The sequence below is a fragment of the Microplitis mediator genome, chromosome 3 (assembly GCF_029852145.1).
Source record: "Microplitis mediator isolate UGA2020A chromosome 3, iyMicMedi2.1, whole genome shotgun sequence".
Classification (NCBI taxonomy): Eukaryota; Metazoa; Arthropoda; class Insecta; order Hymenoptera; family Braconidae; genus Microplitis; species Microplitis mediator.
This window is the reverse complement of record NC_079971.1, coordinates 6,136,481-6,159,107: the sequence shown is the minus strand read 5'-3', so window position 1 is coordinate 6,159,107 and position 22,627 is coordinate 6,136,481. Positions and strand designations below refer to the sequence as shown.

Genomic DNA, 22,627 nt, shown 5'->3' with positions numbered 1-22,627 from the left:
AAGTCATCGAAAACAAAATAAAATCACCGGACTACGACGTGAAGAAGAACTATAGATGCATAGGATGCAGATAAAGTGTGCAATTGAATCAGACCTGATTAAAAAAGAGAATCAAAAAACGTTAAAAAGAATTAATTTTTCGATATTTTTAATCCTTTGTAATACTGCCAATCCTATCTTAAATGGCCCCGTTACATGGCTCAATCCTTTTTAATTCTCTTTTTTAACCAGGGAGTTTAAAATATTAAAAATTACTAAAGTCACTACTATTATTCGATCTATATTATTAAAAGAATAAGAAAAATTTTGTTCCCGCCATATCTATATGATAAATTTAGTTAATGTTATTGAAATTGGTATCATTAGATAGGTCTTGACTTGAATTTGTGCCTTTTCATACTTTAAACTCTTTTTAATTGCCAAGTATTGAGATAAATAGATTTATCTATATCATTCGAATTACATTTAAATTACGCGGGAAAAAAGACGATCGTATTCATTTTCTTTAAATAAATTAATACTTTATTCTGTCACTAAATATGACTGAATGTCACTGAATATATTGATATATTATTTATATCGCGTTACTTATTCCAAAATGACAGATTTTTATACTCCCTTTTGGTTTTAGGAAGCTTCTCAAAGCCAAAAAAGTATGCATAGAAAAAAAAAGGATTCGTTGACACAAAAAATCTTTACTCGCCTAAAGAAAATTTTTATTTACCCCAATAAATTTTTTGCATTGTGAATTGAAAACAAAAATTTATTTAGAACTAGAAAAAATTAGTTGATATAGGGAATTATTTCTTGACCAAAAAAATATTTTCTCGCCCCAGGAGAATTTTTGTATTTAATTGATAATGCATAAAATTTCTTGGTGCAAATTAAAATTTTATTGCGGCAAGAAATACTTTTTTTCTGCGTATTTTATAAATGTAGTAGTAATATTTGGACAGTCACGTAGTGACTGCAGGTTGCTCGTTACTTAACATTTCACATTTGATATTAATACTTATGTCGAAAGGGGAAGGGACTGTATTACAGTTTTTAAAAAACTGTACATCTGGAAATAAATAATATTACTAATAAAAGTATCTTCGAATACTTTTCAAATAATTAATTATGTAATTGCGTATTTTACAAATTATTTTATTTTTAATTTTCTAAGTTACCAGAGCTGGCCCTAACGTGGCTCCATGTGTACTTCTTCCCTATTATTAAGAGAATAAGAAAGGTGTGACGTAGATAAGCGCTAACGTATCAATTCAGGTGGCGCCATTTTTTAAAACTCACTTTTTAAAATTTCGAATTACTGTTGATAAATTTTTCGAAATTATGCAAAATAGTATATTGTGTAACGGGGGTGGAAACAAAACGATTTTAGACCTGGATGAAGTTGGCTGACATCACCCGCAGTCTGAAGTTGTGTTTCATCCTGAGCTGCACAGTAAATTTTTCATGATTACCTGCATGGAACTTAAAGTTTCAGTCAGCAGCCAATCAGAGACAAGTTAATTTAAGACCAATGGTGTCATCGACTATTAAATTGTCATTTGCAATTTATAATTAAGCAGAAGCTATAATTACTATTTATTATTGACACTAATTTTTATAAAACTTAATCACAGTCAGAACTGTCATTTACGTAAATAAAATCAGAGTTTAGATTGCGGATGCTTTCAGTCAATATCGAAAAAAATTAAAATGTGAAATTAAATTTTATATCAGATATGAATTGTTCAGATATTTTTTATAAATAATATTACAATTTTTTTTCTGTTATTTTAAAATAAAGTCGAGTAAAAAAATATAATTAAAAATTTTTAAATAATTTTTTTAAAAAGTTGCTACAAAAAAATTGATTTAACTTAAAAACATCTAGCAGCTTTGGAATTAAATAAATAAAACTTTTTTTAAATAATAAATGAAGTCCCTCGTAATCACTGAATTGGAGGACAATGGGCTCTTACTTTTATTACTAAATATTTAATTACCATGTTTTTAATAAAATTATTTACAGAGAAAGAATGCTCATTAAATCAACATATTTTATGTTAATTAACTTTATTGTTTAATTATTTTTCTGCAGCAAGTTTCTAAAATTGAACTTTTCCATAAAATTCAATACGTAGCTTTTATACAATTGAATTGATTTTATGAGTTCTATGATTGTCGTGCACATGAGTTCATTCAACTTTTCAGCTCAATAAATTTTAAGGAGCTCTAACAGCATTGTCTCGTCATTTCAAATTATATTAAAATATTAACAAGTCTCCGAACTCAATTTTATTTAAAAGTTTATTAAAAAATAATGAATTATAAATGAAAAATTTTTGTATATTAGTTAATTTCAAATAATATTTTATGTAGAAGATAATAAATTAACTTCAGATTTGCATACTTAAAATGTTATTCTACTTAATAATAATATTCTGGTTTAATAATTCAAATACCGGAGACCGGGCACGAAGGCCCCCCTCCAAAAAAAACTTAAAAAAAATTTTTTTCTGCCCTCCGGCCGGAAAGTGGCAACTTTCGGGCCGCTGCCCTGAATGAAGTTGCAACTTTCCGGCTTCGTCGAGCAGAAAAATAGTATACGCACCTTGGCCAGTAAAAAAGAAAGCCTCAGATCACATGTTTGTCAACCTCGGCTTCGCCTCGGCCAACAATTACATGTGCTCTGAGACTTTTCTTATTTTACTGGCCTAGGTATGTAATATACTATTTGTTTTTTGTTATTGAAAAAAAAAAAAAATTTAAGAACAAATATACTATTTCCGTACCTTTATAATCTCATGGACTTCAAATTTATTAAAAAAAAAAATTATTTAGCTGATATAACCAGTTTTGTTAAAATTTTTATTTTTTTATTTTAACCACAACAAAATCTACTGATCTAAAAGAGCTTTAATCAATAAATTTTTCAAATTATTTTAGTTTAGAAAAAAAAATAGTATATTACACACCGAGGGAAGTAAAGTAAGAAATGTCTCAGATCACATGTAATTGTTGGCCGAGGCGAAGCCGAGGTCAACAAACATGTGATCTGAGACATTTCTTACTTTACTTCCCTCGGTGTGTAATATACTATTTTCAAGTGGTCCATTATGCCCCAGATCAGTCTAAAATATATTTAAAACATCAGAGGTATCACGATTTAACCGAAAATGAAAGAAAAATAAGGGACAAATTTTTCAAAATCAATTTTTTAGTATTTTTAGCCCCAGTGAAGTCTTGTGAACATAATTCAGTTCATATTTGAAAAATTTTATTTTCGTCAGTCACTGTGTTTTGAAATTGGATAGCCGACCAATTTTTGTCACTATTTATTATTTTTCTAATTCTTGCAAGTAGTTTTTACCATTTTTAACTGTAAACAGGTATTTGAAATTAGTTATTAGTCGTTTAGTCTGTTCATAACTGATATTCAAAATTGTTTCGAGTTCGCACCAGCGGATCGAACACTGAGACGTAATACTCCTGAGCACCACTAGGTCTAATAAAAATTATATTATCAACGGTCCAAAGAATAGAATATCTAGCCTCGTGAACACCCTACACCACGACCTGATTTTCTACGGGGGTACCTATGAATCCTTCATGAACTCGGCCAAGAAGCTTCTTTTAGTATCCTGATAAAATAATATTTCATTTATCCGATATATCTCACTTGTAAACTTGTAAACTTTATTTACACGGAAAAAACAGAATATTCAAAATTAATAAATAATAGTAAAAAGTGGAATCTGTTATCAATAATTAGTACTATTATGTACTTAATGCAAAGTAGTTTACTAATTTTTGTAGATTCCTAAAAACTACTATCAATTATTTCAAAAAGTAAGTAAATATTATTACTTTTGGGTATAATACGTGACTTATAAGTGAAAATTAATTAATTTATGGCATACATCTATTATAAAGTAATGATTGGTCAAATTAAGAATTGCTATCTTAGATACTGATTTTTCCAGCCGAAAATTGCAAAAGTTACTAACTTTTATTTTATAAATTCGATATCACTGATCAATTATTAGCTTAAAATATCATTTATTCATCATTATAAATTAATTTACAATATACATAAATCGAATAAGTGGTAAATAATAAAATGAAAAATTAGTATACTAGATCTTTATATATTAATATGTACGTTTACTAATTTTTCAGTTCCTCATTTTTTAAATTTTTCAATGCTTATTTGAATAGTAATAACTGTAGATACCAATTTATCGATTCTTTTTCATATTAATTTTAATATACGAAATTACAAATTTTGTTCTTCTATGTGTATCAAATTTTAATATAAATAATAGCCATTTTGTAATATATATAATGATCTTGGTTTGATGTTAGTATAGAATATACTAATTTTAAGTCAAAAATAAACTACGAACTATTAAAATTTTGAGCATCATTTTTTTCCGTGTACTATGCTAATTTAAATGTGAAACTTTCAATTTTTTTTGTTCTATTGAAACCATATTTTCTTATAATTATTTATGTATTTTCTCTATTATTGTAATCATATTAAAATGTATATTGCCGATTGGCGTTTTCTCAATAAATAAATAAATAACAAAAACCAATGGTAAAAAAGTATTTTGTTCACAAATAGTACTTTTATTCGGTAGTACTTTGGTTGACTTTTAGGACTTAAGATGTTTTCTTGATAATATCTATTTTTACAGAAGGTAATTGTTATAAATTGAATTTAAATCAATCAATTATCTATTCTTGACTAATAATAACCTGTATTGATTATTTTCTAAGGCGATATATAAAAATATAAGTAAAAAGTGGAGTTATTTAAGGAAACAAAGTTATTATCAATACTTATTAATAAATAAAAAGCAATATCTTAAAATAGTTATGTCTATATATATACTATTTACTTATTCAAGTCTAGATTAAAAAAAAAGAGGAATTTTACAGACAAACTTGTAAAATTTTTAATTAAAGTAAAGTTATTATTAGTAATTAGCTAGAATTACCATTTTGAGTATGGAATGAATTTATAAATAAAATGGCTCCTCGAGTAAAAGCTATCAATCGGAAACTAAAATCGTATTGTTCAGTGATTTCACAGAATACAGTTTAATAATTTATGTACTGTAAGTCTGCGGCTTACAACGAACTATTATTATCCATTGAAGCAGACATAAATCCCTACTTATAACTAATATACATTTATGATTATGCTTTAATCATTCTACTAAGCTTTGCCGTCTATACTATTATTCTTTTTAAAAATTAATGTGTATAGTTGTCCCGATGAAAACTTGGGATTTTTTTCCCACCAGTTTTTTCCCCCACCACTACAATATTAGAATGGGCGCATGCGTAATTAAATGTGTGCATGTGCCAAACCAACTTTTGAAGAGTGGGGGAAGAAATCGTGGTGGGAAAAAATCCCAAGCTTTCATCGGGACGACTATATAATCTATAAACCTGACTTGGGTTCCCAAGATGAATAGTCAATTATGACATCACGGGTTTATTTTTTTTTTTTATCAAATTTTTTTACAATTGAAAAAAAAACTTCTTTAGGTTTGAATTCAATTTTAATTCGATAGCCGCCCAAGTAGATCACTTGGTTTCGTTACATCTATTGGATAGGAGTTTTGAGGTTTTTTTTGACCGATTGCTAAGGCTTTTTGCTCAATTTCTAATAATTTATTTTTCGAATATTTAAATTTACCGCGCGAGTAATAAGAATAATTAACAAAATATTAATGAAAAATAAAAATTTTAGAGCATATTTGTTTGAATTTAATCTAAATTTGATAGCAACCCAAGTAGATCACTATATAAGGCGCCAAAACGTTGACAAAACAATCAGAAATTCATGTCATTGAAAAAAATTTCTGGTTAAAAAATAAATCATAATTATCGAAGCCTGTAGACCGTTTTTAAGACGAGCAATCCCGAGTCAAAAAACAAATTCTAGTTTAATTCTCAAAAGCCTTAATTCCTTTGATGTTTTATTTGCCGCCCAGAAAGTAACTCTACTTTAGTACTCAAAATCCTCAATGAGAACTATGAGGTCTAAATGCGAATAATTTATCGATCTTAAATTATAACTAAGACCTCAAAATCCTCAATGAATGGAAAGTTATATTTCGGACTTTGAAAAATTTTAGATAGAAAAGGCAGGGGAGAGAATACGTCGAATGAGACGTTTGAGGTTCAAATGGGGATAAAATTATTCATGTATGTTTTAAATATTTTGAGGCTCAAATCCAGATTATGGTATTCCAGTTTAGTCCTCAAAGTGGTAAAATTGGTCGTAACTACTACTTTGAGGACTAAACTAGGATAACTTTCTACTGTTGTCAATCTTTAAATTCTAAATTGATCCTCAAAAACCTCATTGAGAACTTTGAGACTTAATTCCGAATTTGTTTACTGTCGCGGGATCATTTGGGAATTTTTTTTTGATGGTTTTTATAAGACGAGCAACCTACAGTCACTACGTGACTGCCCAAATATCACTACTAAATTTATAAAATACGCAGAAAAAAAGGATTTCTTGCGCAACAAAATTTTAATTTGCACCAAGAAATTTTATGCATTATCAATTAAATACAAAAATTGTTTTGGGGCGAGAAAAGATTTTTTTGGTCAAACAATAATTTCTTGCACCAAGTAATTTTTTCTAGATATAATAAATCTTTGTTTCAATTCACAATGCAGAAAATTTATTGGGGTAAGTAAAAATTTTCTTTAGGCGAGTAAAGATTTTTTGTGTCAATTAATCCTTTTTTTTCTATGCAGACTTTTTTGGCTTTGAGAAGCTTCCTAAAACCAAAAGGGAGTAGAAAAATCTGTCATTTTGGAATAAGTAACGCGATATAAATAATATAGCCATATATTCAGTGACATTCAGTCATATTTAGTGACAGAATAATTAAAGTATTAATTTATTTAAAGAAAATAAATACGATCGTCTTTTTTCCCGCGTAATTTAAATGTAATTTGAATGATATAGATAAATCTATTTATCTCAATACTTGGCAATTAAAAAGAGTTTAAACTATGAAAAGGCACAAATTCAAGTCAAGATCTATCTAATGACATCAATTTCAATAACGTTAACTAATTCTATCATATAGATATGGCGGGAACAAAATTTTTCTTATTCTCTTAATAATATAGATTACTCTGGGACCGCGTATAATAAAAATTTTTAAAGACCAGATCAGAAAACGAGACACTTAAAGCTACAATTTGCCTTCTTTGTTTTTGTTGTATGGCCATTTTCTTTCAAATTACCTGTTGAAAATCACTTAAAAATATGAATTTTTTTTTAAATCTCTTAATTTTTGTGACTAGAGTATTATTCAAAAATTTTAAAATTTGTAACTATCGCAATTAAATTCCCGAATACTTCTTGAAATTCCTTGACATTTCTATAATATTTCCCGGTTGCATGGAATTCCCTGATAATTCCCGACAGTTCCGGTTTGTGGCCACCCTGTTTTCCTTCTTCTTAATTTTAAATTTTCACACAGGAAAGTTAAAAAATTTTTGTTCCGCGTGCAGTAGATATTTCAAATGAAAGGAAAAAAAAATCCATATTGAATATTTAAAAAAAACATATTTACTGTTACATTATTGTTTCACAATAAGAAAATATATTTTTAGTTACTGTAAAAATTTATTGGCAGTAATAAAAATTGAAAGAATCAATCAATTTATTTTCTCGAAAAATTTTTTCATTTTATTTAATATTTCGTTGGATTTGGAGGCCGATCTTGTAGCAATAGTCAAACTGATACGGCTTATAAATTGTTCACCCTCAATTAACTGAGACGACATTCGATTAAACTGAAAAAATTAAGGGTAAAAAAAATGATTAATTTAAATGATATTTTTTTTGACATTTAGGTATACATGTTTATAAATTTTATAAATACTTTTTGTACATGATCATCGGTTCTTATAAATAATTCAATATTTCGAGTAGCATCGCCGATAATTTCTGGAGTATACACAAGACTAAAAAAAAACAGCAATAATTAAAATAATAATTTATTACAATAACGACAATCGGGAATTAAAAAAATGGAATATCCAAAAGTGCACACCTCAATCGCTTATTTTCTTTTCAATCATTACTTATTTAACTTCACGCTAAGAAAATTGTAAATTTTTTAAAATTCGGGAAGTTATTGTTTTCACCCCGATTTTCGAAAATCGAGTTTTCATCAGATTTATACGTTTTGAGGTCCTAATAGTCCACTGACTTTACTCTTACCCGTTGTAGAACCTAATTTGCTAGTGGAATTTTATTGTTCTATTTTAGGTATAAAAATCCGTAGATTACGAAAATAATAATAAAAAAGCTCAACTCCTCCGCGTTTTTTAAATAAATAATAAAATTACACTAGGGTCGCTGAGACACCGTGTCTTTTCATCAAATAACTTATATATATTACTGTAAAGCCCTATTAAAATTGATATTGTATTAAAGGGCGAAAAATTCTTAATGAGAAACTACAAAAATAAACCCTTTGCAGTTTAATAAATTCGCAAAAAAAATTAATGAAAAAAAAAAATTATTTGTTTACGTTTAATCACGCGGTCGGTAACAAATCATCAGTAACAAAGATTATTCATGAGTAACCTCTTTTATTATTATTTTCGTAATCTACGGATTTTTTTACATAAAATAAAACAATAAAATTCCACTAGCAAATTAGGTTCTACAACGGGTAAGAGTAAAGTCAGTGGACGATAAGAAGCTATTCTGACTATTTTCAGATTGATGTCCGAGTGTATGTTTGTATGTACGTATGTGTGTGTGTGCGTGTGTGTAAACTCTTTGTAACTTTTTAACTAAAGAATTGATTTGGATGGTTAAGGTGGCAATCGAAAGAGCTTGTTGTCCATCAACTTTTCTGAAAATTTCAGATCGTTTGGTGAAGTAGACTCGAAAATATTGACGAATTACGAGAAAAAAAAATTTTTTTTCTAGTTTTTTATTGATTTCTCAGAAACGAGTTGAACGATCGACTTCAAAATCAACTCGAGTCTAGAACTTAATAAACCGCGTCGAATGCGGCCTCAATCATCTCAATCGGTTAATTTGTTCGAGAGATATCGTGGGAGTAAGAAATGCTAAAAAACGGTTTTTTTTCGAAAACAATTTCATACAAAAGTATTTTCGAGCTTGAAGCGCTTAAAATGTATTCACAACAATGTTTTCGAGCTCCTCGATTTCGAAAACAGCGGGAAGTTCTTGGGGTGGCCCGCAGGGTCAATCGATAGATAGATTTTTTTTATGAATTTTCATTTAACTTGTATAAAAATTGTCTTCTAAAACGGAAAAGCCCGAAGTTGACGGACATTTGACGAAAAATTCAAGGAAACTTTCGTTAAGCAAACTGTGCTACTGTGTTAGGGTATACTGTAACGCAAGTGCTTCTGCCAGTAATTGATGGTGGAAAAAAATGAAAAAAATAATAGCAGTAAAAATAAAAATGGCAGCTGAATTTTTCGTGAACAATCAGTTTTAAGTTTTTAATTAATTACAATTAAACTAAAAGGATTTAGAAACTGATTTTCTACAGGGTTCTTGTGATGAAAAGTACCAAGATAATAAAAAAAAATTAGACCGATTTATTGTGTCAATTCATAGTTATCGTGTTTAGGAAGTTTCATACGTAACTATTCACAGCACTAGTTTCTTGAGTTGGAATTATCTCTTTTAAACTAATAAATAACGAATCGACTTAATATTAGGTTCAAATTGTCCCTTAATAAATTCTATATATGCTAATTAGGGTAAAAATTAGAAATAGGCACCTCTAAATATTAATATTAAGAGCTCCGCTTTCAACAGGCTTCTTTTCTCATCTTCCTTCAAGTTTTCAGCCTGTTTTTTTGTTGAAAAAAAAAAGTCACCTCAAAATGGGACACCCTAATGCTAATATACAATTTGATATATTTTAGTGTAATTAAAAGAGCGTAGAAATATTTTTGTGTGAATAAAACAGTCGGAAAAGTCGGTTGAGGTGTGCAAAATAAAAATTACCTTCCGTCAGCCTTAGTAGAGCTAAAATCAGTGTCTAAAATAACGTCAACGGCTTTTCCATTCAGTCGGTAAAGATTTTCAAAAAATTGCGTTTTACTTATGTCCTCTATAGCATTTGTCAAGATCATTGTTAAAAACTTTTTTAACAATTCAATGTTTGAAACGCAACACAGAGCATGAAGAAGCTCTTCATCTTTAAAGGTTGAATATCTCATCATACTACAGTATGACATAATTTCATTTTTAGGACCATTAAAAATTTGTTTAAACTTTTCCCATAATTTATTCCAAGTATCTTCATCTGCAAATCTCATTCCGCTGTTGAGAATCACAACTTTCATGTCTGCTGAAATTCTGAAATAAATAGTATATTGTGTGACAAGAGATGCAACAAAACGATTTTAGACCAGGCTGAAATTAGCTGACATCACCCGCAGTGAAATCGTGTTTCATCCTGAGTTACCCGCCATATGTTTTACGATTACCTGCATTAGAATTTAAAGTTTCAGTGTCAGCAGTCCAATAGTGTGATAAATTATTAGCGTAAGTGTAAATTGTCATTTGCAATTTATGATTACGCAGAAGCTATAATTACTATTTATTATTGACACTAATTTTTATAAAACTTAATAACAGTCAGAACTGTCATGTACGTAAATAAAATTACCATTAAATAAATGACAAGTATCAGAGTTTAAATTGCGCAAACCTTTAGTCCGCGGGCAGAAAAAATATTTGTTTCTTCCCACAGGACGAATTAGTATATTACACACCAAGGAAGGAAAGTAGGTCATTCCAATCCTCGTGTATAATTTTCTACCCAAGCCGAAGGCAAACATGCGGATCGAGACATTTCAGCTTCCTCTGTGGTGTGCATGCAATTTTTCACCAGGTCTGCACCCGAAAGTTCAAATTCTTGCCTCTGTTTGTAGGGAGAATGGCACATGCGCTAAATTTTATTACACGGAGATAAACGTTGGCTCGAAACCTACCAATTTTTATTCTGATGTCGACCAAACTTGAAACAGGAAGTGAAGCATCCAAAAAAATAATATGCTCATACGAAAAATTGTTATGCTGTATCGCAATACTTACTATGCGCGAGGAACTTATCGATAAACTTTAGTAACAATTACTTTTATACATTATAATAATTGTGATGCGGCATAGTAATTTTCTGAAAGAGCATAACTTTTTGGATACTTCACGACTTGAAACAAGTTTGGTCGACAGCATAATAAAAATTTCTAAGTTTCGAGTCAACATTCTTCGTCGTGTATTTGTTTTCTCATCTAAGTTAATTAATGTAACGGGGCTGTTAGGCCCACCTCCGTTTGACGGGAGGACGATACATCGCCCTTTTGGGCATACTCGCGCTGCGAAATCCCTACACAGAAAAAACAGATATCTTGAGTCAAGAAAATATTTTTGAAGACAAACGTTTTCGGAAACCAAGTCAAGATTTTCTTGACTCAAGAGAATTCGTCTTGGTTGGAGAAGATTTCTACTTTATCTGAGAAAATTTAGGTCTCCAAAAAAATTTTCTTGAATCAAGAATATTTACCTTCAGTCGAGAATTTTTTTTTTTGTGTGTATTTGTATAATCAACTCCACCATATATTATAAAAGCGAAATATGAGCATAAGCTCACATTAACTTAACCATTAGGTATGCATTGCATGTGGGTGCCTCACCAACAACCACCACGAGTCCGACCTCATTTGGACCCAAACACTCCTTCCATCTCAGGAAATAGAGAGACTCTGGTCGAAGTGGGGCTTGGAATGGATTCCCCATGGTACCAGACTTCAGCTCTGGTCAACTGTTTGCATAGATTAGTGGTGGGATGCAAGTTCTCCTCGTACCCTATGTAAAGGGCTTCTCCATTTGTACCTTTCGGGTTCCCAACAAGCAATTATCCGCTTGTTCGTCCCCTGCTAGATTTTCTACTTTTCCCGAGCTAAAGACACTCTAATTCTCACATAAGAAAAGAGCGACTTTCTTCCTACTCAACGGCGCAGGAATTCGAACTTGCGGTGCAGGAATGCTGAAAAAAAATTTTGTTTCTGCCCGCTGACTAAAGGCATTCACAATTTACGCGTTTCTAATATCAACTCGCGGCATTGGACTGAAATTAACTTTTTCCGACTGGCTGTAGAGAAACTGAAACTTCAAGTTTCAATGCTGGTATCATAAGAAAATAATCAATATTAGTGAATTTTAGTTATGACTATAAAAGAATATGATATAATAGTAATATTATATTTACGGATATTTATCAGGATCGTCGAGCCAATTTCTAAGTTTAGCAAGGGCATAATTTCCTTCATCACTTGACCCATAAATGGAACGCACATTCACCAAAGAAATTCTCAAAAGCCGCGTGGTAAAATCATCATCAGCTTCATCCGTGAGTAGGATCCGTTTTTTTAATTCATCAGTCAGCTTCAAAACATATATCTAGATAACAAAATATAAATAAGTTTACTATTAAGATAATAAAAATAAACGAGTTATATAATTATTGAAATAAAACCTTGAAATTATCGTAGTATTCGGAATGACGTAGTGATGTTTCATAATATAACTGCTCAATATGATGCAGAAATGCTGCCCATGGAGCAAATTCTGTTTCACGAGGAAGATACTCCGCTAGTTCAAAAGGTATACTGTAGTCAAGAAATCCCCAACCGGCAATAGTAAATGCGTCGTTAATCAGCTGAATACGATTGAAGAGATGAATTTTTGAGTAATCATCAGTTTTCAGATAATTTATTATTAATTTCCAATTTTTTTCATCATAATTTACGCGATAAGTACCTAGAAAATTAAAAAAAAATGAAAATTTAAATACGAATTATGCCCGTGGAAAAAATTCGTTCCTAAAAAATTTCATAAAAATTCGGAGTGTGAAATTTATGAACTTGAGACAGATTAGAACTTCGATTGGAACTTCTTCTGAGAAATACGTTTTAAAAATATTTATTTTTTACTCCAGTTCCACTCAAAGTTCTAATCTGTCTAAAGTTTACAAGTTCCAGATATCGAACTTTTTAACTTCCCGCTAAGATAATCGACGATTTTCGAAAAATTCGGGAAGTTATTGTTTTCACCCCGATTTTCGAAAATCGAAATTTCATCAGATGTTGACGTTTTCAGGTCCTAGGAACCTATTCTGACTATTTTCAGAATGATGTCCGAGTGTCTGTATGTATGTATGTGTGTATGTGTATGTATATATGTAAACTCTTTATAACTTTTTAACTAATGAACCGATTTAGATGGTTAAGGTGGCAATCGAAAGAGCTTGTTGGCCATCAACTTTGTGACTACTAGTAGGGGATCAGTTGTCTGGGATAAAAAAAAAAACGCCATACTTCTGGGACTCGTTACAAGACCGTCTTGGAATATTTCACATACTATTTTAGTATCTGTCTTAAGACCATACCAGCACGGTGTTGAACGCCATGCATTTCTTGCCGTGTACGTTTTAAAAATGTTGTTTTTATACTCAAATTTTGCTCTCATGAAATCCTAGATAAACTTCATTTTTAACTATCGAAATTAGAAAAGCTCGAAGAAGGTTCCACGCAAAGTTATAATCTGTCTAAAATTTAGAAGTCCCACATATCGAACTTTTCTGAAATTTTTTTACATCGGAGACCGATGTCAGACATTTATGGCATTTATTTTGAGCATGTGCAGTTATATAAATATTAATAAATAAATACCAAAATGTTGTTTGTTTAAAATTATCCAACGATCATCAGCAACTGCAACCGGAATTTCGGTTTTCATTAAATCACCATCATACCACTGAGTTACCGACGTATCTTCGAAATTAGGCTCGTCTTGAGTTGCCCAATTCAATGGCACCCAATATCTCCAATCTAACTCCGGATCAGATAAAAATCGTGCTTGTGTAACAATTGCTTTATTTTTTTCATAATTACGAGTGACCGTGAGTGTGGGAAATGACGAAAAAGTACTCCAATTTTTCAAAACTTTTTCCATAAATTCTTTCTTGTCTCCAGATGCTTTTGCGATTTCATCGGAAAGCTCACTGACTATCTGATCTTTAGATTCACTTGAAAAAAAAATACTATAGCTGTTAAATAATTATCAACCAAATAAAATTAGTTTGCTAGATATTGGATGACATACTTATTTAATATATAATTTCTTAGAGCCGTTCGGAAGTTGTCTTTACCCAGAACGTTTTCGATTGTACGCGATATATAATTATCTGTAATAATTCATAATAAATAGATAATCTTACTATCTCATTATATAAATATTTAAAGATAATAGTAAAGATAATATAAACATACAATGAAATTCATTCCAATTTCCTTCTTGTCCTTGATTATTGATAAATCGATCAATAGAATGAGCATTTTTATCAACCTGAAGTTGATTGAATATCATTAATTATAATAAAAGATGATAATTAAAATTTTTAAGATTAAAAATTAGTACATTACACATCCAGGGAGGAAAATAGAGGTAACGCGGTTTTTAAGGGCATTCTCAGACAGTGCCCTCCACTTTTTGAAAATATGCAATGACTTTCAACTGTCATAACCGTATTAAAATTTTATTAATTAATTAAAAAAAAATTAAAACCTTAATTGAAAAAAGGACAACGTAGTCGTAATTTCATTGCGATATAGAATTTAAAAAAAATTACTTAAGATTGATATCAATTGGGAGTTAAACGAAATTTGTTGAATAAACTTTAGCCAAAAAAATTTAAAAATACGAATTATAAAATTGACATGACGATTTTATGGAAATTTATTTAACGAATTTTGTTCAACTCTTAATTGATATCTAGTGTACATAAATTTTTTTTAAATCTATACATAGGCGAAATTACGACTACGTTGACCTTTTTTCAATTAATGCTTTAATTTTTTTTTAATTAATTGATAAAAATTTGATACGCTTATGACAGTTGAAAGTCATCGAAAATTTTTAAAAAGTGGGGGGCACTGTCTGAGAATGGCCTTAATCCCTGGACAAAATATCCTTTCGACTAAATATCTGTACTATAAAATATATCAAAGGTCATTATTAATTTTTTTCATAACAGGGGTTATCAGATATTTTCGGCTGACGTTTTTTTCGGAAGCAACCCTGATTAAACAAAATGATTAAAAATGATTTCACACGTTAAATGTCCATAAGAGACAGGATTAGAAATGATTTGAAGGATTAAAAAGTATTTAAAATGATTAAAAAACAAATCATTTTAAATACTTTTTAATCATTTTGTTTAATTAGGGAAAATCTCTAAATACAAAACATAGACCGCGCATTCCTGCACTGTCTAACCTAACGAAGAACGCTTTAATTGTTTTATAATATTCGTTTGTTTAAGAAAAAAACTCGGTCTAAGTTTCCATTTACTGCACAAGTGTAACAAAGATAGTACCGTTTGAGGACTTAAGTGTAATAGAGAGAAAAGTGCAAACCCCTTATAAACATATTTATAAACTATTTAAAAAAAATTGGATACGATTAACTCACTTAAAAATTTTCGTATATAATTATATATTATTTTTGAAAATACATTAAGATGTTTAATTTTGTGACGGAGAACGACCTTTAGATACGTCGGCTGTAAATGTTAAATTATTAATATAGTTTGTCATGTAGCATACATATAACACGTGTAAAAATATTATTTTTATTGTTGAAAGAATCAATCGGAGAAATTTAGTCGGAGGGATATTTTGTCCGGGGATCAAAAGTCGCGGAATTAAATTAAGACTTTTCAACCCGCATGTGTGACTGCCTGCCCGAGTCAAATCTTCCTCTCAGAGATTAAATTTTTTCACCATATCTACACCATAAGTTCAAGTTTCTGCTCTGTTTAGAGGGAAGAAAGTCATTACTTCCTTTCGTGAGAAAACACGTGAAGAAAATTGGCGCACGCGCCATTCTTCTCGCAAACAGAAGTAAAAATTGAAACTTTCAGGTACAGATCTGGTAAAAAATCGTATTCACACCACGGAGAAAGATCGGACGTCTTAATCCGGGTGTTTGTCGGGTAGGTAATTGTACAGGCAGGTTGGAATTTCATACTTTCCTCTCTTGGTGTGCAATATACTATTGTCTCTATTTGAAGAAAAAATGGCGCATGCGCTAATTTTCATCATTTTTTTTTCATAAGAGAAAAATACGACTTTCTTCCCACTAAACGGGCAGGAATTTAAACTTTCGGCGCAGGTATGGCGAAAAATAAATTAAATTATATATAATTAACCTTATCAGCTACCAGTTGAGCTAAATAAGAACGAAGGCCATAGCTCAAGGGTCTTCCTTTATCATAAGTGACAGTTTGAATAAGGTCACCAAGCCAATGATCGATAAGTGAAGATGCTATATCCGTAATTGTGGTAATTTTTTCGATTTTATCGATATTTTCTTTGAACCCAATACTCTCATCACTAAAAAAAAGCAAATGGTACAAATGTGGTCATTAATTTAATTCAGCAATTGAATTTGAGTGGTCTAGTCCCACTCCAATGAAAAGTGAGCGGGTAATGGGTCTTTTCCATATTTTACAATAAATTATAAACTTACTTGACGGTACAGAGTCCCCAGTTAAATCGTTTGATCTTAATAAATTCCGGCAAAACGACAACATCCAACTTATTGTATTTATGCTCTTTACGATTTACACCGGTCACGTCTTCCAGTGCTTTCCATAATTTTTCCACAATTTTAATGTCGTTATTTTCACAATCGATTGTATTTTTAGGGAACCAAAGTTTGAACGGATCGTCATCGTGTGCAGACAAATATTCTAAATCTCCAACAATGAATGCAAAACTATTCGGAGTTAAACTTGGAGCTTTTTCAAAAATTGTCCACACTGAATTTGAATCCTCTGCTGCTACTATTTCTTTTACCGGCGCATTGAATAATACGGTATACTCTTTATTGTGCTTGATGGAAAATTCAAATTTTGAGGGACACCAATCACTTTTCCAGGATGGAAACAATTCTTCTAATCCCCCATTTTGAAAATCACTCAGTAATATCCATCTTTTAAATTATAAAATTTTAAAATTTATAAATTATTTCAATATCATGAGTGTGAATGTAGCAGACATCAAACAAATTTAAAATTATAAATAAATAGAGTAACAGGGTGGCCACAAAGCAATGATTTCAAAATTCCCTGATATTTCCTGGTTTTCCAGTAAAGTTTTTCACATTTTTCCCTGATTTAGAAATTTTATTCGTTTCATTTAGACATTCAAAGTTTTTATTATATTTTCATTTTTAATAATTAAATTTGATAATTAAATCATGCGAGAAACCATAAAAAATGGCAATAAAATAAATAAATATTGCCTACTTTTGATTATTCGATGTTAAAAATGTATAAGTTAAAATATTTAATAAGAAATTTTATAATTTAAATAAATTCAAAATACACTGGTTACAAAAATTAAGGGATATTAAAAAAATTTCAAATTTTTTAGTAATTATCAACAGCTTGTAACTCGAAGGAAAATGATTGTACAATAAAAACAAAAAGTCAAACTGTAGGTTCAAGTGTTTAGTTTTCTAATCTGGGTCTTTAAATTTTTTCATTATGCACAGTTCCGGAGCAATCAAAAATCAATTATAATTATCGAAAAAAATTTATCGAAGCTTGAAGACCATTTTTAAGACGAGCAAAAATTTGGTAAATTTATTATTCGATAGTTTTCTTAGGATTACTTCGGAGCCGCACACCTCAACCGCTTATGATAGTGATCAATATTTTATTTTTTTAATATTACTTCGATTATATTATTATGTTATTATTTTAATCAGTTTTTTACATTATTAATTATGAAAATTTTAGCTTATTATTAATTTTATTTTTTAATCGTTTATTTTATTTTTCAAGTTTTTTCTTTCAGTTTAATTATTTAAATTTTTTTTAAATATTCCGCCTTTTTTTCATAGATGTCGCTTTTTACTTTTTAATCCCATTATCACACGAGTGCTGTTGCCAGTAGTCGGTGGAGGCAAAAAAAAATAATAAATGGCAGCTAAATTTTTCATGAATTGCCGGTTTTAAGTTTTTTATTAATTACAATTGAACAAAAAGGATTTAGAGAGTGATTTTCAAAAAGGTTCTTGCGACAAAAGATACAAAACTACTAAAAAAAAATTTAGGCCAATTTATTATATTTTTCGGAAGTTGTCGTGTTTCCGAAGATTCATACGTAACAACGGACAGCACTGGTTTCTTGAATTAAAATAATCCATTTTAAATCAATGGAATAATAAATCGACTCAATATCGGTTCGGAATTATTCCTTAATAAATTATCGCATGCCTTAAGCGCGAAGCGCAAGGCTATGCTCTACACTCGCCTGAAAATGAAATTTCGATTTCCGTCATATTATCTTTGTACTAGTATACAATTTAACCCATTTTAGTCTGATCAAAGAAGTGTAGAGACGATTTAACGTGAGTGAATTAGCCGAAAAAATAATTTCGATCGTAAGGCACACACAGTGCGTTCGCGCTTGAGGTGTGCAATTTAAAGACCAGATCAGAAAACTAGACACTTGAAGCTACAATTTGCCTTTTTTTTGTTTTTGACGTATGACCATTTTCCTTCGAGTTACGACCTGTTAAAAATCACTTTAAAATTTGAAATTTTTTTAATGTCCCTTAATTTTTATAACTAGTGTATAATTTAAAATTTTTTAAATATTGAACTGTTACAATTTAATTCCCGAATACTTTTCGAAATTCCCTAACATTTCCATGATATTTCCCGGTTGCATTAAATTCCCTGATAATCCCGATATTTCCGGTTTGTGGCCACCCTGAGTAAACAATTAAAAAAAAAATATTTATAAAAAATGCACTTATTAATTTCAAAATTTTATAAATGCGCGTTTTTTTTTAATTTAATTTTTTTAATTATTTACTCTATTTATTAATAATTTTAAATTTGTCTGATGTCTGGTGCACTCACACTCATTTTATATCATCACTTTTTACATTCAAATGTGGGATAGAAAAAATGAATTTCAGTAACTTACTGTTTTTTTCCAAGTTTATCAAAATAATAAGTATGTTTCAAAACTTTGCTACTGCCGAGACCATGACTTTTATACTGGATATATAAATTATAAATACCAAGTGCGATTTCTCTATCGAAATTTATAGTCAATGTATTTCCGGAATCATCAATAGTGATAGTATAATCACTTGACTCATAAATTTCATCATCTTTTTTCAAAATAACATTTTCCACAATTTCCAAATTTTTAGCGCTCAATTTAATCCAACTACTCGCTATTATATTTTTAAAATCTATGGAAACTTCTCCATCAAAAGTCACCTCATTTTCTTGAATATGCGGTACTAATTTTATTTTATAATAATATGATTCAACATCATAACCACTAGAACTATTTTGATTTTCAAATGGAAGTTTATAATTTGGTTTTGAACTCGTTTGCGTCATTGTAATTTGTGTAAACACAAAAAAACTTATTATGTAAAAAAATAAATTTTTTATTAAAATATTGATAATCCTGAAATCATAATAAGTGTTAATGTAGCAGACATCCGGAAAATTTTAAATTATTAATAAATAATGATACTAAAGTTAGCCAACGTCTAATAATTTTTGGATTTTCTTTTGAATGGTAAATTATAAAAAAAAAATTTGAAAAACCTGCACCTGTAGTTTTTTAAATTTTCTACATGTGCATACTTTTATATTTATTTTTTTCTTAAATTAGGTCGTTGAAACAAAAATTCGAAAATTTTTAACTGTCTGCTAACTTCAGGATCATCAGAAATTATAATGATACTGAAATTAGCATGAGTGTTAATGTAGCAGACATCCGGAAAATTTTAAATTATTAATAAATAATGATACTAAAGTTAGCCGACGTCTAATAATTTTTGGATTTTCTTTTGAATGGTAAATTATAAAAAAAAAATTTGAAAAACCTGCACCTGTAGTTTTTTAAATTTTCTACATGTGCATATTTTTAGTTTTTATTTTTTTGAAATTTATTTGTTGAAAAAAATCCGAGAATTTTGAATTGTCTGCTAACTTCAGGATCATAATAAATAGAATAAATAATTGATAAAATAAAATTTAAAAAAAATGCGCATTTAAAAAATTTAAAAATTGATTAGTGCATTTTATATAAATATTATTTTTTTAATTTGTTACTCTATTTAGTTATAATTTTAAATTTTTCTGATGTCTGCTACATTCACCCTCAGAAATTATGATACTGAAGTTAGCCGACGTCCAATAATTTTGAGATTTTTTTTTAAACAATAAATTATTTAAAAAAAAAAATATTTTAAAAAATTGCACCTATAATTTATTAAATTTTCTACATGTGCATACTTTTATATTTATTTTTTTTTAAAATTAGGTCGTTGAAACAAAAATTCGAAAATTTTTAACAGTCTGCTAACTTCAGGATCATCAGAAATTATAACGATACTGAAATTAGCATGAGTGTGAATGTAGCAGACATCAGACAAATTTAAAACTGTAAATAAAAAGAGTAAATAATTTAAAAAATAATATTTATAAAAAATGCACTTGTTAATTTTCTAATTTTTTAAATATGCATTTTTTTCAAATTTAATTTTACTAATTATTTACTCTATTTATTAATAATTAAAAATTTCTCTAATGTCTGCTACATCCACACTCATAAATTACCCGACTTCTTATAATTTTAGGATTTTTTTAAAAACGATAACTTGTAGAAAAAAAATATGTTAAAAAATTGCACCTAAAGAGTTTTTAATTTTCTACAGGTGCATTTTTTAAATTTTTTTGTAATCGATTTGTTGGAAAAAAAATCCGAAAATTGTTAATTGTCTGCCACCGTTAGGATCATCATAAATTAGAAGACAATTAAAAATTTTCAGATTTTTTAAATAAATCAATTACAGAAAAAAAAAAAAAACTAAAAATATGCACATGTAGAAAATTAAAAAAACTAGAGGTGCAATTTTTTCAAATACTTTTCTTCTTATACTTTATTACTTTTTAAAAAAATTATTAGACATCGGTTAACTTTAGTATCATAAATACTAATCAAACATAAGTAACTAAATAATTTTTCTTTCATATGTGAATTAGTAAATAAAAAGTTGGATAATTTTTTACTTACATGAATTTTTAAACTAAAAATGACCACTTGTTTTGTTTTGTTTTTAATTTTTCAAATAATGTATAATTTGACAAAGAATATTACTATCAACCGTTAAGTGAATATTGTAAACATCAACAGCCTAAAAATTAATACAGAGTACAAACGAACAACTACGCATATGCGCACAACCGCCGAATTTATACAGGTCTAGACTTGTTTAATGTTTACATGCGTCATCCATGGAAAATACAGATGTAGAGAAATAGATGATACCCACACATTCTCATAGAGAACTACGCGCCTAGAGTCCTAACGGACAGTTTCAAATCAAGAGTGGAAATGTTGCTGACAATTGTAAATTTATAAATTTTATAATAAATGAATAAAAGGTGCATTTAAAAATGCTCTAGCTCTAGTCAAATGCACCCTTATTAATACGAGCAACTTGGAGTCACTACGTGACTGCCAAAATATTACTACTAAATTTATAAAATACGCAGGAAAAAAGGATTTCTTGCCGCAACAAAATTTTAATTTGCACCAAGAAATTTTATGCATTATCAATTAAATACAAAAATTGTCTTGAGCCGAGAAAAGATTTTTTTGGTCAAGAAATAATTCCTTGCACTAAGTAACTTTTTCTAGTTCTAAATAAATTTTTGTTTTCAATTCACTATACAAAAAATTTATTGGGGTAAGTAAAAATTTTCTTTAGGCAAGTAAAGATTTTTTGTGTCAATGAATTCTTTTTTTTTCTATGCACACTTTTTTGGCTTTAAGAAGCTTCCTAAAACCAAAAGGGAGTATAAAAATCTGTCATTTTGGAATAAGAAACGCGATATAAATAATATAGCTATATAATCAGTGACATTCAGTCATATTTAGTGACAGAATAATTAAAGTATTAATTTATTTAAAAAAAATAAATACGACCGTCTTTTTTTCTCGCGTAATTTAAATGTAATTCGAATGATATAGATAAATCTATTTATCTCAATACTTGGCAATTAAAAAGAGTTTAAAGTATGAAAAGGCACAAATTCAAGTCAAGACCTATCTAATGATACCAATTTCAATAATATTAACTAATTCTATCATATAAATATGGCGGGAACAAAATTTTTCTTATTCTCTTAATAATATAGATTACTCTGGGACCGCGCATAATAAAAATTTTTAAAGACTAGATCAGAAAACTAGACACTTAAAGCTACAATTTGCCTTCTTTGTTTTTGTTGTATGGCCATTTTCTTTCAAATTACCTGTTGAAAATCACTTAAAAATATGATTTTTTTTTTTAATTTTTAAATTTTTGTGACTAGAGTATTATTCAAAAATTGTAAAATTTGTAACTATCGCGATTAAATTCCCGAATACTTCTTGAAATTCCTTGACATTTCTATAATATTTCCCGGTTGCATGAAAT

General features: G+C 29.1%; 1 protein-coding gene across 2 annotated transcripts; it reads right to left on the bottom strand.

The window, feature by feature from the left end:
- Positions 1-7,593: 7,593 nt before the first annotated feature.
- LOC130665520 (aminopeptidase N-like) lies at positions 7,594-21,390 on the bottom strand. Of its 2 annotated transcripts, XM_057465954.1 has the most exons (12): positions 21,220-21,384; positions 19,105-19,602; positions 16,631-17,095; positions 16,311-16,494; positions 14,371-14,446; positions 14,204-14,285; positions 13,771-14,126; positions 12,576-12,859; positions 12,309-12,499; positions 10,040-10,393; positions 7,920-8,001; positions 7,594-7,830 (listed from the first exon to the last, which is right to left on the bottom strand). In XM_057465954.1, coding segments are annotated over exons 1-12 (2,712 nt in total). In that variant the 5' UTR covers positions 21,222-21,384; the 3' UTR covers positions 7,594-7,692. The 2 variants fall into 2 exon arrangements, with proteins under 2 accessions (XP_057321937.1, XP_057321938.1); XM_057465955.1 differs by lacking the exons at positions 7,594-7,830; positions 7,920-8,001; positions 10,040-10,393 and adding an exon at positions 11,311-12,223 and having other exon boundaries at positions 21,220-21,390.
- Between the last annotated feature and the right edge of the window lie 1,237 nt (positions 21,391-22,627).

Bases quoted from the DNA above. Each gene is read 5' to 3' on its own strand.
- LOC130665520 (XM_057465954.1), bottom strand. The intron at 12,860-13,770 runs GTATTTATTTAT...TTAATTTTCTAG, and splicing joins TTTAAACAAACAACATTTTG to GTACTTATCGCGTAAATTAT. The intron at 7,831-7,919 runs GTATTTATAAAA...TAATTTTTTCAG, and splicing joins CCGATGATCATGTACAAAAA to TTTAATCGAATGTCGTCTCA.